Source organism: Strigops habroptila, chromosome Z (genome assembly GCF_004027225.2).
Source record: "Strigops habroptila isolate Jane chromosome Z, bStrHab1.2.pri, whole genome shotgun sequence".
In the NCBI taxonomy this organism is placed as follows: domain Eukaryota; kingdom Metazoa; phylum Chordata; class Aves; order Psittaciformes; family Psittacidae; genus Strigops; species Strigops habroptila.
In genome coordinates this window covers 77,921,214-77,936,127 of record NC_044302.2, presented here as the reverse complement: position 1 = coordinate 77,936,127, position 14,914 = coordinate 77,921,214, and the positions used below count along the sequence as shown (strand labels likewise).

Below are 14,914 nucleotides of genomic sequence, written 5' to 3'. Positions count from 1 at the left end.
GAAATATCAAGTGTAACTAAATCACACCACTGCGTTGAGTCTGGCATTGGACTCTGTGGGACTGGAGCATGCCCATGTTTCAGAGCATGCCAGTAGAAGATACTGTCAAGGCAAAGGTGCTAATGACATCCCAAGCTATGAGAATACACCTGGTACCTCCCCTTTCCCATTGTCAGGAGAGTTTGAAGCTCCATAAAACTTTCCTGAATACCTACTGTTAAAAAGGTAAACACCCTGCATGAGCTGCTTCATTCTCTTGCTTCTTTTTCAACCTCAAAAGTACCTCTCCCTAAATGAGGGTACTTTTTCCTTCTGCCTGCTAACCTGATTTGGGTTGCTGATTGTAGGGCAGCTGTCACAGGCGTCACCAACACCATCATTATCTGTGTCCTCCTGGTCTTGATTGGGGATCCTCTGACAATTATCCAAAAGGTTCTTAATACCTAGCGAAAAGCGGACTGGATGTTAGTTAAAAACAATTCCTTTATTTGTTACTGGACAACATAAACATCAAGAACAGTAAAGACACTATTCCTTTTCAGCACCTACTTCATCTTGCAATGATATTGTAAGCCTGCGCAGCAGATTCTTCTTATGTGTGCATCTACTCACTTAATAGAAGTTAGAAACATCTTGCCAAAGAACAGCTTTCAACCCTATCACACACACTTCATTAATTATATAAAATTCATTCTATCCTGTTCCTGTTTCACAGCTTAGAGGATGAGACGTTTCACCTTTGTTATTACGTTTGAAGGGCTGTGATTTTTCTTCCTTCTTTCAAGCCTCCTACAGCAATGAAAATTATGTGGCTCTTGGGCATCTGGGATAGGCAGCAGCTGGGTACTCTGGGACATGTTTGTACCTTTAAGGAATTACTGAATGACTAATGACCTTAACTTACACATAAACCATGGCTAGGTTTATCTGTTACAGTGTTTGGGGCTTCCAATGAAGGCTGAAAGTTATATATTAATGTAAATGAAAAGGATTCCAAACACAGGTTTCATGAAGAAAGACAATGTGTTACATGACACTTAGCAGCTGGTGACAGGAAAACTCCTAACACACAGCACATTCTGGGCAAGTTTCAAGAACATCAGAGCAGCTGGAAGTGAAGAATTACTAACCATCTCCATCCATGTCATCATCACAAGCATCTCCTTTCCCATCACCATCTGTGTCCCTCTGGTCATTATTCAGAACATTGCGGCAGTTGTCACAAGCATCTCCAAAGATATCTTGGTCGCTGTTTCTCTGATTAACATTGGGAACCAAGACACAGTTATCCTGCAAGAGACACAGATCCAAAACAGGCATGAACCGGGTCCCAAATACTTAATTTCCACTTTAGTGGATTTATATAACTCTTACATTATTTCTACTTTCACAAAAAATGATTACTGTGAGCAGTTTATATTTTATGTAAATATTGCTGATGACACCAAGCTGTGTGGTTCGGTTGATACACTGGAGGGAAGGGATGCCATCCAGAGGGACCTTGACATGCTTGAGAGGTGGCCAATGCCAACATCATGAAGTTCAACCAAGCCAAGTGTAAGGTCCTACACCTGGGTCGGGGCAATCCCAGGCACAGCTACAGGCTGGGCAGAGAAGAGATTCAGGGCAGTCCTGCGGAGAAGTACTTGGGGGTGTTGGTTGAAGAGAAACTGAACATGAGCCAGCTTCAGTGTGCGCTCGCAGCCCAGAAAGCCAATCGTATCCTGGGCTGCATCAAAAGCAGTGTGACCAGCAGGTGAAGGAGGTGATCCTGCCCCTCTACTCTGCTCTTGTGAGACCCCACTTGGAGCACTGTGTGCAGTGCTGGTGTCCCCAGCATAAGAAGGACATGGAGCTGTTGGAGCTGTTGGAGCAACTCCAGAGGAGGCCATGAGGATGATAAGAGGGCTGGAGCACCTCCTGTATGAAGACAGGCTGAGAAAGTTGGGGCTGTTCAGCCTGGAGAAGAGAAGGCTGCGTGGACACCTCATAGCAGCCTTCCAGTGTCTGAAGGGGGCCTACAGGGATGCTGGAGAGGGACCCTTCATCAGGGACTGTAGTGGTAGGACAAGGGGGAATGGGTTCAAACTTAAACAGGGGAAGTTTAGGTTAGATATAGGGAAGACATTCTTTACTATGTGGGTGGTGAGGCACTGGAACAGGAACATCCCTGGAAGTGTTCAAGACCAGGCTGTACAGAGCCTTGAGCGACATGGTCTAGGGTATGGCAACCCTGCATATGGCAGGGGGTTGGAACTAGATGATCTTAAGGTCCTTTCCAACCCAAACCAATTGATGATTGTACAATTAGCTCTAGATCAGGTTTCGTGTGTCCCTTAAAGCTCTCCTTTGAACCATACTGTGAGAACTCTAAACATAAACATGCAGATTGTAAGGCTTTAATGATAACTTTGACTTCTGATTCTCATTTTGTATCCATCCATAGTGAGTAACTGAGTAACTGGTTTGGTGCCCTGGCTTCCTTACATGGTCCTTCTCAAAAGCCGAAATTCACGGACCCTGACAGGATTTGTCAGATGCTCTCACTGAAAGGCCATTGCCCCCTTCTGGTAGAAACCCAAACCAAAGCTGAAACACTTGGAAAACCATGACTTTCTGACGCAAAAATGTACAAGTTGTTCTGGTAGGTTTTTGTTTGTTTTTCTCTCTCTCGTTTTGTTTTTTGTCGAATTTTTTTGTTTGTTTTGTTTTTGTTTGGGATTTTTTTTTTTTTTGGTCAAACAAGCTGCTATTTACTCTCTTAAGACCATCCAGATACACATAGAGAAGGCTTTACTTCAAACTGGCGTAAACTTTCCCTTGCTGTCTAGCACACCCATGACCTCATCCTCTTGCACACAAGGAGACAGAACACAGATTACCAACCATACAGAAGTTACTGGTTGCAAAGGTGCTGAAACTGCAGATAGATTTACAGTTAAAGGAGGATTTAACATCTTTCCTTGTAGAACATTAATAAAACCAGTTGCTTCAAGCTACCTGAATTTAGGCTTGGCCTCTGTGGCAGAACAGCCTGGGACAGACCTTCTGTGACTGCCAGTCTGCCCTAGCTCCACAGGGACGTTTGTAATCTGAGTAGAGTGTTCTCTTTGTCTGTCTTGGAAGTGCATTAAGCAATACCACAGAAGGATCTTAATGCAGAACAACAGTGGGCTTGTGAAGATAGGGGGTATACACAGAAGAGCTTTTATGGTCTAAATTTAACTGCTGATATATTCTGAAGTAGTTTACCCACATGGAAATCTCTTTCACTTTTAGAACATGACTCAAAGCTTTTTTCAAGCTATTGGCAAGACACCCATTAATTTATGTGGGGTTTGGATCCCTCGTGGAATACGATGCCAGATAAACCTACTCTTTAAAAAGACACTAATGCAAGTAATGTTCCTGAAGGCCATGCTATGGGAAAATGGTGACAAGGACACAAGTTCTGTATGCAAAAAGCTCTAGAATTCAATGGTAAAATATAATAATGGAGCATACCCTAGTGGGATTTAAGGCTCTGTGAGACAGCCTGGGTTTTTTAGGTCCTACAATAGTGAGCATTCTATAAAAGAAAAAGACAGGATTTAGACACCTGCTTGCAGTGATGGTATGGGATAATCACTGGCAAATAGTAGTGAGCCATAATTCAAAATCACTGACTATTGCAGTAGTGTGAAATCCTGCTGTTTGCACAGACCCCCACACCCGGATCTATACACAGCACCTGCTCATTGGAAATGCCATCCCCATCTGCGTCATCGTCACAGGCATCTCCAATCCCATCACCATCGGCGTCTTCTTGCCCAGAGTTTGGGACAAATCTGCAATTGTCCTAGACATAAAATGAGACTTGTCTAGTGTTCCATGGGTAAACTGGATGCCTTCGTAATTTCAATTACTTTTTCTATTATTGTGTTAATTAATCAATTAATCAGATTTAAAACAATTTAGCCAGATAAATTCAATTCCTTGAAAAAAGGTTAGTACATCTAGTCATGTTTCTTCCATTCTTCCTCTTTACCCTTCCATGCTCTGAATTATTATAAGATTAAGAAAGAATTTCTTACTTTTCTGCAGTTTTCAGCAGAGCATGAGAGTTCTTCGTTAGGGTAGCCATCAATGTCAACATCTTTTCCGCAAATATAACCATCACCAGCCCAGCCAATGCCACACTATCAATAAAACACCATGATAGTACTACCAAAAGGTTAATGAGTCACTGTAGCAATATTCAAGAAGGAAACCCCACATCAGTCTTGAAAACACGAATGTACAAAAGGCATGGACTGTTCCTGAAGTGCAGTGAGGTACACTTCACCATCTTGCAATGTGGAAAGAAAATTTTTGTTTCAAGCTTTCTATACCTAGACACAGCTAGAAAGAGCCAAGACTTGACGCTAAATGGAATGTGTGTCTGCAACACAATGGTTTCAGTGGAAGCTATAGATTTCTTTTAGACACTGACTAGGAATGAATTTTGGTTCTTCACCTGCATGTGGAGAAAAAGAAAAGAGGGGACCTAGGCAGAATATGCAGCTAGTAGTCAGTAAGGGGCCCATGGCTAGATGGGATGGCTGTGTTTTGTTCAGTATCTCAAGAATACATCTGCAACTAGAGGAAGTTTTAAGATAGAACTGCACTGACAGTTACTAAATTTGCATCAGCAAAGCAAGTGCATTTGCATGCAAGTTTCTCCTAGCCAATTAAATTGGTACTGTTTAAAAGTAATGCTTAATTTGTGTTGTAACTAAAGATACAGACATAGAAGTGCATGTCAAACTCTGTCCTCCCCTGAAAATGAGGGCTTGCCTAACACAAGTTTCTAGCTATCTTACCATTACAGTATGGACTTAAAATATCCTAGATTCTTTTTGAAACAGATGTACTTAAAAATGAGACCAAAACAAGTGCCAGCAAAAGCATGCACTGTATCCAAATTTAGGACACAGGATTAGTCTCTAGTTTCTCCTTGCAAGCTGGAAAAACTAAGTAATATACTTCAGTTAGACTCTTACAATGGAAGTTAATGTGCCACTTGGTGCTCCTCTGCTTCCATGGCTGTAAAGCACAGTACAGCCTACCTACGCCTAGAATCTGTGGTCTTGGTCTCACTTGGAAAAACATCATCTCTGTCAGCAGGCAAGTACAGGCACACTACGTACGCAGACAGGATCCCACAGCTATGCAGCTGAGCACCAGGATTGGAATTTGTCCTTGTGATGTCTTCTGTAGAGTGACACTCAACAGTCCTTTCTGAGGAGACTACAGAAAGTCTATAAAAGCCATTCTCAAAAGATCTAACTGGACAGACACAGTAAATACGGTAAATGAGTATGGCTGCCTTACAGACATGCTGCAAGAAGAAAGCAATTGCAAGATAGACTTAGCCTGGTTATTTTCATAGCTGGTGTGGGCTAGTATGCCCAGTTAACGATCTAGTTAAAATACCCAACACAAAATTTTTCTCAGTTCCAGCCTAAAATGGGGGTATTTTTCACTGTACAAAAGCATGAATTTATGAACTCACAATACATGTCACCTCTCCTCTCCTTTCCTCAATACAACGGGCATGGACACTGCACGGATTGAGGGCTCGATTTCTGCAGCTTCTTTCAGCCTGACATCCCCTGATTTGGTCTCCTGTGTATCCTGGTTTGCACTGGCCACAGTGGTAAGACCCCTGTAAGAACAAAAAGTTACTAGCCAGCCCTTTAACAGGACTTTTCTTCTAAAGCAAGCATGTGAGCAAGATTCATGCCACACTGCTTATGCTGTGCAAGTGTAGTTTTTCATCCACTGAGGCCTCCTTGCACTGTGAACAAACTATTTCTTACATGAAAATCAGGATTGGCTCCCACAGTGCAAGCTGAAAAATATGCTCAACTGTTGCCTTTTAGATGAGTCTTTTGTGAAGCCAGAGAAAAGTCATGTAGCAGCAAAATCTTCTTCATGATGCCTTGTCCCTGCCAGCATCACTCTGAGCTGTTCCCAGGTAGCCAAAACGTTGTGTAAAATTGTAAGCAGCACCTGTTTGATCAGACTGGATGCTCTTATTTCAGTGTAAAGCAGACCCACCAGTTTTTTCTAAACTCAACTGGGCACAACGTTTAATCAATGAGAGACAAGAAAGTTCAGCATGTCTTTGCCCCATTTTTTTTTTTTTAACTTCTATCTTTTTAAGCCAATTTGAGTTAAATCTTGTTCTTCGGAAAACAATTCAGGAGTTGAAGACACAGTCATCCTCATTTACACTGCAACAAGAACATCCATGTCACCTTTTCCAGTGGTTTACCTAGATGCATATATATTTATATTTTATATTATGCCAGTCTCTTGTGTAAACAAACCCAAAGGAACTAAGCCAAGGAAGTGTGTGCTGGGATGATCACCATATGAGATACAGTTGGATAAATGCTGGTAGGAAGGAGTCTTCTTTTGACCCCTAATGTTGCTTTTGTCTCAAAAAAAAAAAAAAACCCCACCAAAACTCACACTTTTATAGATTTGTAAGCCATGACACAAAAGTTAATTGAAAACAATTTTCTTTTCTTATAAAGAATAATTATTTTTGACATGCCGAGGAACAGAAACAGATCTCTGACAAACTTGTGCATCCATCCCGTTGTAAAATTGAGGCGCTTTTCACACCTTCACTCTTCCCATACAAAGCTTGTAAGAGGAACTGTCAGGATTGTCCTAGTCAGCCATCGCAGAGATATACATTTACTAACCATCTGGGTATTATTTTTGTCCTATGTTCCTAGCTTCATTCCAAACTAATTCTGTGCTGTCTGCATACTTTCAGGCTGAAGATATACAGATGTCTGAAGAGTAAAATAATCACTGGGCTATGCAAATGGTATGGCCTATATAAAACATACCAGCCTGTGCACTTTCTCCTAATGGATGCCAGGCTAGTATCTTCTGGAGTCTGCTGAATTTACTCAGTATATTCTGTCCTATATCAAGCCCTGGTATGCATTAAAATAGCGTTTAAGGCAGCACTTCCAGACCAAACTGTTTCTAAAGGGAGACAGGAGTAAGAAACCCACACTGCTGTTTTGACAGATGGCAGGCCACTTGTTGCCCTTTGCAAACAGGTCCTGATGACTTCCTGAAGAGGACTACTTATGTCTAGTCATGCAGTAAGATATAACATGTGACAGAAATGTTCTAGATATTAAAAACCCCAAACTAAAAACCACACAAAAAAACCAAACCACAAACCATACTGAACATTGAAAATGGTCTTAGAAAAACAAGGTTATTCACAAGGAAAGCAATCATTTCAAACACTACTGGTAGCCTCAACAATACTTAGCTGCACAAAGGACCACCTTTACACCCACAGGATACTTTTAAAACCTTTCCCTTGTAATGGAGAAAGCCTGCTTTGTGCACGCAGCTATAGCAGAACAGTATTTACAGCGGCATAAGTGGCACATATGGGACAACCAGGTGATCAGGCCCAGTCAGCATGGGTTTATGAAGGGCAGATCCTGCTTGACCAACCTGATCTCCTTCTATGACAAGGTGACCGCACAGTGGATGAAGAAAAGGCTATGACTGTTGTTCACCTGGACTTAGCAAATCCTTTGACACCATTTCCCAGAGCATTCTTCTGGATAAACCGGCTGCTCATGGCTTGAATGGGTCTGCTCTTCACTGAATAAAAAACTGCCTGGATGGCTGGGCCCAAAGAGTGGACGTGAATGGAGTTAAATCCACTCAGCAGCCAGTCACAAGTGGTGTTCCCCAGGGCTGAGTACTGGGGCCAGTTCTGTTTAATGTCTTTATTTGATAGTAAATCAAAGTAATCAAAGTCTTTTCTTTGATGTGGATTAGAGGATCAAGTTCACTCTCAGCATGTTGCAGACACCACCAAGTTGGGTAGGCGTGGTGATCTGCTGGAGGGTAGGAAGCTCTGCAGAAGGATCTGGGCAGGTTGCATCGATGGGCTGTGGCCAATGGTATGAGGTTCAGCAAGGCAAAGGGCTTGCTGCGCTTGGGCCACAACAACCCCATGCAATGCTCCAGGCTTGGGGCAGAGTGGCTGGAAAGCTGCTCATGGAAAAGGACCTGGGGGTGCTGATTGACGGAGGTGAACATGAGCCAGCTTGTGCCCAGGCAGCCAAGAAGGCCAACGGCATCCTGGCCTGTATCAGCAATAGTGTGGCCAGCAGGGCCAGGGCAGTGCTCATCCCCCTGCACTGGGCACTGGTGAGGCCGCACCTCAAATATTGTGTTCAGTTCTGGGACCCTCGCTGCAAGAGAGACATTGAGGTGCTGAAGCAGGTCCAGAGAAGGGCAACAAAGCTGCTGAAGGGTCTGGAGCACAAGGGTGTTGAGGAGCGGCTGAGGGAACTGGGGTTGTTTAGCCTGGAGAAAAGGAGGCTCAGGGGAGACCTTCTCTCTTCCTACAGCTACCTGAAAGGAGGTTCTAATGAGGTGTCAAGAGATAGGACAAGAGGAAATGTCCTCAAGTTGTGCCAGGGGAGATTTCAACTGGGTATTAGGAAAGATTTCTTCACCAAAAGGGCTGTCAAGCACTGGAACAGGCTGCCCAGGGAAGTGGTTGAGTCACCATCTCTAGAGCTATATAAAAGATATGCAAATGTGGCACTTGTGGACATGGTTTAGTGGTGGACTTGGCAGTGTTAGGTAAATGGTTGGACTTGCTGATCTTAAGGGTCTTTTCCAACCTAAATGATTCTATGATTCTGCGATTCTAAGTGAAAGGTCCAACTTGCTTCATAGCATTAAAAGGTTCTTTTGGAGCCTAACATCTTTCAAACCTTTCAAAGCATAGCAGTTTCTACTTCTGCTATAGTGGCTCTCCTAGACTAAATACCTATGGGTATTAAAAGTGTTGTACCAATTGCAGCTCTCCTCCTCTCTATACTTATTTAGAAAGATACCTGGTACTCTATAAATACCCTAACAAAGTGAAGACGTTACTCCTATAAAAAGAGCACCTAGGAGAACAGCTTAGTGCAGCAGTTCCCAAGCGGGAAGAGGGGAAACAAAGATTTAATCTTTCAAAGGAGATTCCTTGCAATAACATACTCATAAACACACATAACTGGATGCTGTGGAGAGAAGAGTCCCTGATATTCCTCAGGGAAATCGATAAGGATACAGCTCAAATGGACATGTTAATGATAAATAAAGTATTGGGGTTTTTTTATTAATAGACAGGAAAAGAGGAAAGGATTCTTTGGTTTAGATGAGGCCAACAAACAAACTGTATTATTCAGCTCATCAATCAGAGCCATAAATCCAATCCTAACCTCAAGGAATTTTAGAACAGTCAATTTTTTAAAGCCACAAATGAAAAGGTGCTTACCAAAGTGTTTATGCAATGGGAATTTGGAACGCAGAGTCCAAGTCCACCATTCTGACACTCATCAATATCTAAGCAGACCTAGCAATAAAACAAATCATCATGTAACAGGAAAAACGTCAATCTGAGATGGAAGTCTCAAGAAAAGCCACTGAAATTTAAGTCTAGAAAAGAGTCATAGACTCTCCTGAAATCATACTCAGAATGGCACAGACATACCCATAGGCTAACCTTGCAATGGATCTCTGTGATACAGAAAATTTCAAACTTAGTACGGGCTTCTGGTTTGCTCACAAGAGCTAGACAATTGTAGGGCACTACAGAAACATGCAAAAAATGACAGTAAAATAGGCCTTTTCTATCACACTCTTCCTAGTTCAAAGCCAATTTACAGATATCAACAGAGTGTCCTTGATCAGAAATACCTATGAAGATAATGACATTTTTTCTTGTTTCTATACCAGTCCTGAGTATTAGATTCTTAATACTCCCATTAAAGCCAAGCAAACACAGATCTTCTGATTGAAACACTGAGCTCTGCCTAACTGCACAAGGCATTTATGGAATGACTGAAGTATAAATAAAGTACAACACAAATGCATTAATATAAACCAGCAACTTGCAATGGTGGTTGCCACACGGACGCTGCCACTCACCTGCTTATTGCTCTTGGCATAGCTGAGGCCTATTCCTTGCACGGTTTGTCCTGTATATCCTGGGGGACAAGACTCACATCGGAAACCTGGAGAAGTGTTCACACATCGCACTCCAGGGAAGCAAGGGTTGTAACGACACTGCAAAGAAAAAATGAACCGAGCACATATTTGTGCTTCAGTAACATCCAGACCCCGACTATGTGCACAGACCTCTCAGTCAAAGGCATCGCTACATGCAATGTCTGTATGTCTTCTGTTCAGAACTGGCTTACAGAGGAACAGGCTCTGCAGGTATTTCTGACCCCAGTAAGTCTTCAGCTATCTGTAATTCAAGTAACATTTGCAATCTTGTATTATAGCCTGTAGTTGATGCCCTAAGCTCTGATCCCCAATCCTTCCTTTTGCTTGGTAGGTTCAGCTCCCTTGGAGGCTGAGAGCCCTCCGAAGGGTCCAGACCACAGTATCAGGACAGCTGTATAACTCCAACCCACTAAATGATCCTCCAGTTGTGTTTTGTGTACACAAAAGTGGCAGCAGCATCCCCCCTCGTTTAAATTTGGGCAAATCTCATAGCCAGAAGTAACCCACACATGAGCCAGATGAGCATGGATGTGCCAGTGGCACCTACACATTTCTAGACTGGAGGCCCACAGACAACCCTTGGTACTTCTCCCAAAATCCCACATGCTCACAGCATCACCTTTGGCCTGAAGGCACCACTCACTTCACTGCATCATGCAGTTTTACAGAACAGCATGACTCATTTCACTGGTCTTGGGGGTGCCAGCTCGGGAAACCACATCGCACATTGCTGCCTCTCCATGCTAGGTAATATTTGTAAGGGTACTGAAAACTTCAACATGCCATCATACTATGCATGGCTCAAAGACAACAGTAAATAAGAAACATGAGAAAGAAACAGAAAAGAGCTTTAAAATGCCTTTTTCTCCCCTCCTTGATCACTAACAGAAAAACATCTGCAAGATGGAGGGAGAGCAAACCAGAAGAAACCCTTCTACAACCTACATACAACTTGTAGCCAAACACACACACAAAGGAGCAAGAAAAGATATGTTTAATTTCAAAGCATGTTTGAGGAAAAGATCTGTTAGAAGTAGGCCCACAACTACCATAAGGAAAACGTAAAACCTAGGACAGACATTTTGTGCTCCTTATTTGCTGTGGATTTTTTATTGTAGGCAGCAGAGGGCACTCAAGTTACACCAGCCACAGAGCAGAGCTGCAGCTCCCAAGATACAGGATATGAAAGCAAGGTCTTCAAACTGGTAATGAATAAGGGAGCATATTGCAGAGATGCTAAAAGCCTCAGAAAAGATGATGGCAGCTCTGAGTGAGGCATCTTCTAGATTTTTCTTTATCAGAATTTGTATATGAGCTTCTTTTTAAATGCCAGTTACGAGGAAGTATAGAAATAGTTTATTCAGTAGAAAGGTGCTCTCCCAGAAGATTTCTAAAAAGCTTTCAAAAATAAAAGAAAAAATTACTTCATAGTCTCAGCTAACTCAGGAAAAAAAAATATGACACATCCTCTCTTATTAGACAATGAAAATGAAAAGCTGTTGCCATTTATTACCTCTTTCCCCCCCTGTGCAACCATAAGTGAAAATCCAGCTGTTAAAAGAGATATTTACTGGTGAAAAAACCCACACCAGATTCGGTGACATTTTAGTAGCAGTGTTCATGTAAAGATCTCATATGAGAAAACCATGTCACTACAGACCAGTCTCGATTTGTTTTCCTACCACTGCTGTCATGAGTAGAGTTGCTCCAACCCTGAAAATGGCAGGGAGATTAGAACCATGCTCTGCCTTGCTCTGGGTATGGCTCAGGAGGTGGAAACTATCTGTACTGGTGGGCTCCAGCTAGGCTGGCTTGGGACTCTCACCATGGTTATCTGTGACATGAGACTCACACCACAGCTCTTTCAGCTTCACCTCTCACATTCACATTTCAGGGCTTCACCTCCATTTTTTGCACCTTCTGTTGCAGCAGACACAGTCCATGTCATGTGAGGCAAAACAAAAGACAGCGCCTACAACTCAGGAAACTGCCACACTCAACCCACTTACTCTCCCCAGTGTTTTTCACAGACAGATACAAGTTGGACACATTGCATCCTTTCTGCTGATGGCCTACAGGAGGAAGTAAACCAAAAGAGCAGTCAAAGCACATCTCCTGTTGACTGGGAAGGAGAAAAAAGGAATTGCTTTTGCTGTTCTACATCTTTAGACAGCTACGTTGGTAGTACTGTGTTCTCCGCAGGCACAGTTAATGACTTAATTCTCCTGGTTCCCTGGTCTACTACATCCAGGTGTTTTTCCAGAAAAATCACTAAAGAGCAATGGCAAAAATCATCATACAGAAAAAAATGTGGTGAAGCTGGAAGTGGTTTTGTTGTTTGTGTTCCGAGTGTCACATTCCAATTAACACAGATTTTATTTAATTGCTTAAGATATTGTCAATTTATTAACTCAGTCCTCAGTACAAGCAAGGTCTGACTTTCTAACACATAACACAAGGAAAAAAAAAACCTAGATTTAAGTCAACATTATCAGCTTTCAACACAACCATAAAGAAGAAAAAGCAACAATAACAATAAATGTTTATTTTCTTTCACGGACTTTTAACACAAGGCTGAAAAACATTGCTCCAGTCTGGGTTGAAGAGAAGACTTTGGTCTCCAAGGCTGGTTCAGAAGCGCTACAATTTAAAGAAACAAAGCCCATATTGATAAGAAGGGCTTCTGCAGCCTTGTAACAAAAGCTGCTGCATCTTCTGGGGAATAGAAACAACTACGTCAAAAGCTTGTTTTGTTTGGGTTTTTGGGGGGCTTTGGGGAGTTTTTGCCTTTTTTGGCTTTTTTTTGGTTGAGTTTTTTTGGTTTGGGGGTTTTTTTTGGGTTTTTTCCCAAACTTTAAGGTCCTTTAAGTGACTTCTCAACTCACCAGGGTATATCAAGTTTTCGTACATATAACCTCCATAAAGTTGCAGCAACAGCAAAATAAGAGGTGGAATCAAATCAGAATGAATTAATATTCACTGTGCAAGCAGTCAGCAAATGCTGAAGACAGCAAGCATCGGCAACCCATTGATATGTATGAAACAGTTGCTTTTTATCTTATTTTTTTTGCCCCTCCCCCTCCTTTTTTTCTTTTTTAAATTCAGTGAAAGTCACTATTTTACCTCATCAATATCTGAGCAGGTAACTCCATTTCCTGTGAGTCCTTCAGGGCAGGGGCCACACTGAAATCCCTCTGCTGTCTCCATGCACCTGACTCCCCTGAAGCAGGAATTAACGTCGCATTTGGGTTTACTGCGCCTAGGAAGCTGAGTTGGAAAGTTCACAGTTCCCAAACCTTTAATGCAGAAAGAACAACAGTTTCAGCGATTGAAAGAAACATCCTTCATGGCTTTCAGCTGGCAAGCACTCTGAAGAGAACCCCAGGACGCCGCGCAGCAGGGGCTTCGTGTTCCTGCACCGCGCTGCTACCAGTTGTGCTGTGGCTGAAGAGACTTCCTGCAGGGAATGGCCCAGGAGCTTGCTGTGTCCCCGGACAGGGGAAATTAAGGCTATTTTGTTAGATCCACGTGCTTCTCCTGGCTACACATGGGAGCCCTCCTGCCAGGTTAGTCCCAGCACAGATCTGCTTCTGGCTGTGGGGAGGAAATTCTGAAACTCTCAGACAGCACAAGGGACCCATGTGTCATAGTACAACACATTTCTCTGGCTAAATTGGCACCACTACCACTTCATAAGAAAAACAGTGCCATGACTTTTGAAGCGCGCATCTGACAGTCTACGAGTAAGAAGAATAAAGAAGCAGCAGCTGGCAGCCCACAAACACACAGCAGGACATGCAAGTACACTGGCTTTGGCGCACAAAGACCAGCCCCAGAGAAGAACAGTTTTCCTGAGACTCTGCCAGGTGCTGAATCTTGGTACTCATGCACGCAGGCCTTAAAGACTTTTTCTTTGTCACTTACACATAAAGGTTAATCTGTCTGGAGCTCAACTTGAGTTCTGATGATGCTGACAGATTGGGAGCAGAAATAAACTAAAAGGCTTGATAAGTTTAAAGCCTTTCATCCCACCCAGTGAGAGGGTATTCTGGTTTTTATACTGATTGCATGTATGTCCTGATTGTCAGTCGTGGAGGAGGTCCATGCAGTGGCATTTCGGAAAGTGTTTATTGCTTCTATTTAGTGAAAAGATGGAGACCATGTTTTGGATCTCCCTGCTGTTCATCAGTGACTGCCTACTCAGAATCAGATGACTTTCAGGTGGACTGCATAGGACCTTCCTCGGACTGGCAACACCAGCTAGAGCAGAACATGATTCCTCCCTCGTCCTCCTACTAAGATTGTTCATGAGATTCCTGGTAGGCATTGTCTCCCTCCGCAGGAACATGTGGCACAGGTTTGTGGCAGAGCAAGAACTGACAGTACAGGGCGAGTGGTACTGCTCGGTTTAGTGGGGGTTTATTCCCTGCTAGATGATTACCAGGTCTATGGAAACTGAAAGCTTTTCCTCTAATGAAAATCTATTATAAATTTGTGTCCAATACATCTAAAACACTGAACATAACATTTTTAAGAGTACTTCTTAGAAACCACATAAAGCTGATGCAATCAATACTAGTTTTTAAATGACTGTACATCTCATCTGATTGCCTTTTACTGGGAAAAACAGGAATACTTACCACATGCTTGGCACTCAGCTATGGTATTTCTCAGAAAAGTTGTTTCTTTGACCTTGAGGATATGGAAAAATAAATGTTATTTGTATACAGGCAAGTTAGTTTGCGCCTGGCTGCCAGAAGAGCCATTATCACTCATCAGGGACTGTAGCAATAGGACAAGGCATAACGGGTTCAAACTAAGATAGGGG

General features: G+C 42.7%; 1 protein-coding gene across 1 annotated transcript in view; it reads right to left on the bottom strand.

Moving 5' to 3' along the window:
• THBS4 (thrombospondin 4) overlaps nucleotides 1-14,914 on the bottom strand; it is a 37,808-nt gene that overhangs the window by 9,687 nt on the left and 13,207 nt on the right. Inside the window, exons 5-13 of the mRNA XM_030511944.1 lie at nucleotides 14,727-14,778; nucleotides 13,210-13,382; nucleotides 10,006-10,143; nucleotides 9,353-9,430; nucleotides 5,534-5,686; nucleotides 4,074-4,178; nucleotides 3,731-3,838; nucleotides 1,131-1,290; nucleotides 325-443 (exon numbers count right to left, since the gene is read on the bottom strand). Coding sequence (XP_030367804.1) covers nucleotides 325-443; nucleotides 1,131-1,290; nucleotides 3,731-3,838; nucleotides 4,074-4,178; nucleotides 5,534-5,686; nucleotides 9,353-9,430; nucleotides 10,006-10,143; nucleotides 13,210-13,382; nucleotides 14,727-14,778 — 1,086 coding nt within the window. The remainder of the gene's footprint in view (nucleotides 1-324; nucleotides 444-1,130; nucleotides 1,291-3,730; nucleotides 3,839-4,073; nucleotides 4,179-5,533; nucleotides 5,687-9,352; nucleotides 9,431-10,005; nucleotides 10,144-13,209; nucleotides 13,383-14,726; nucleotides 14,779-14,914) is intronic.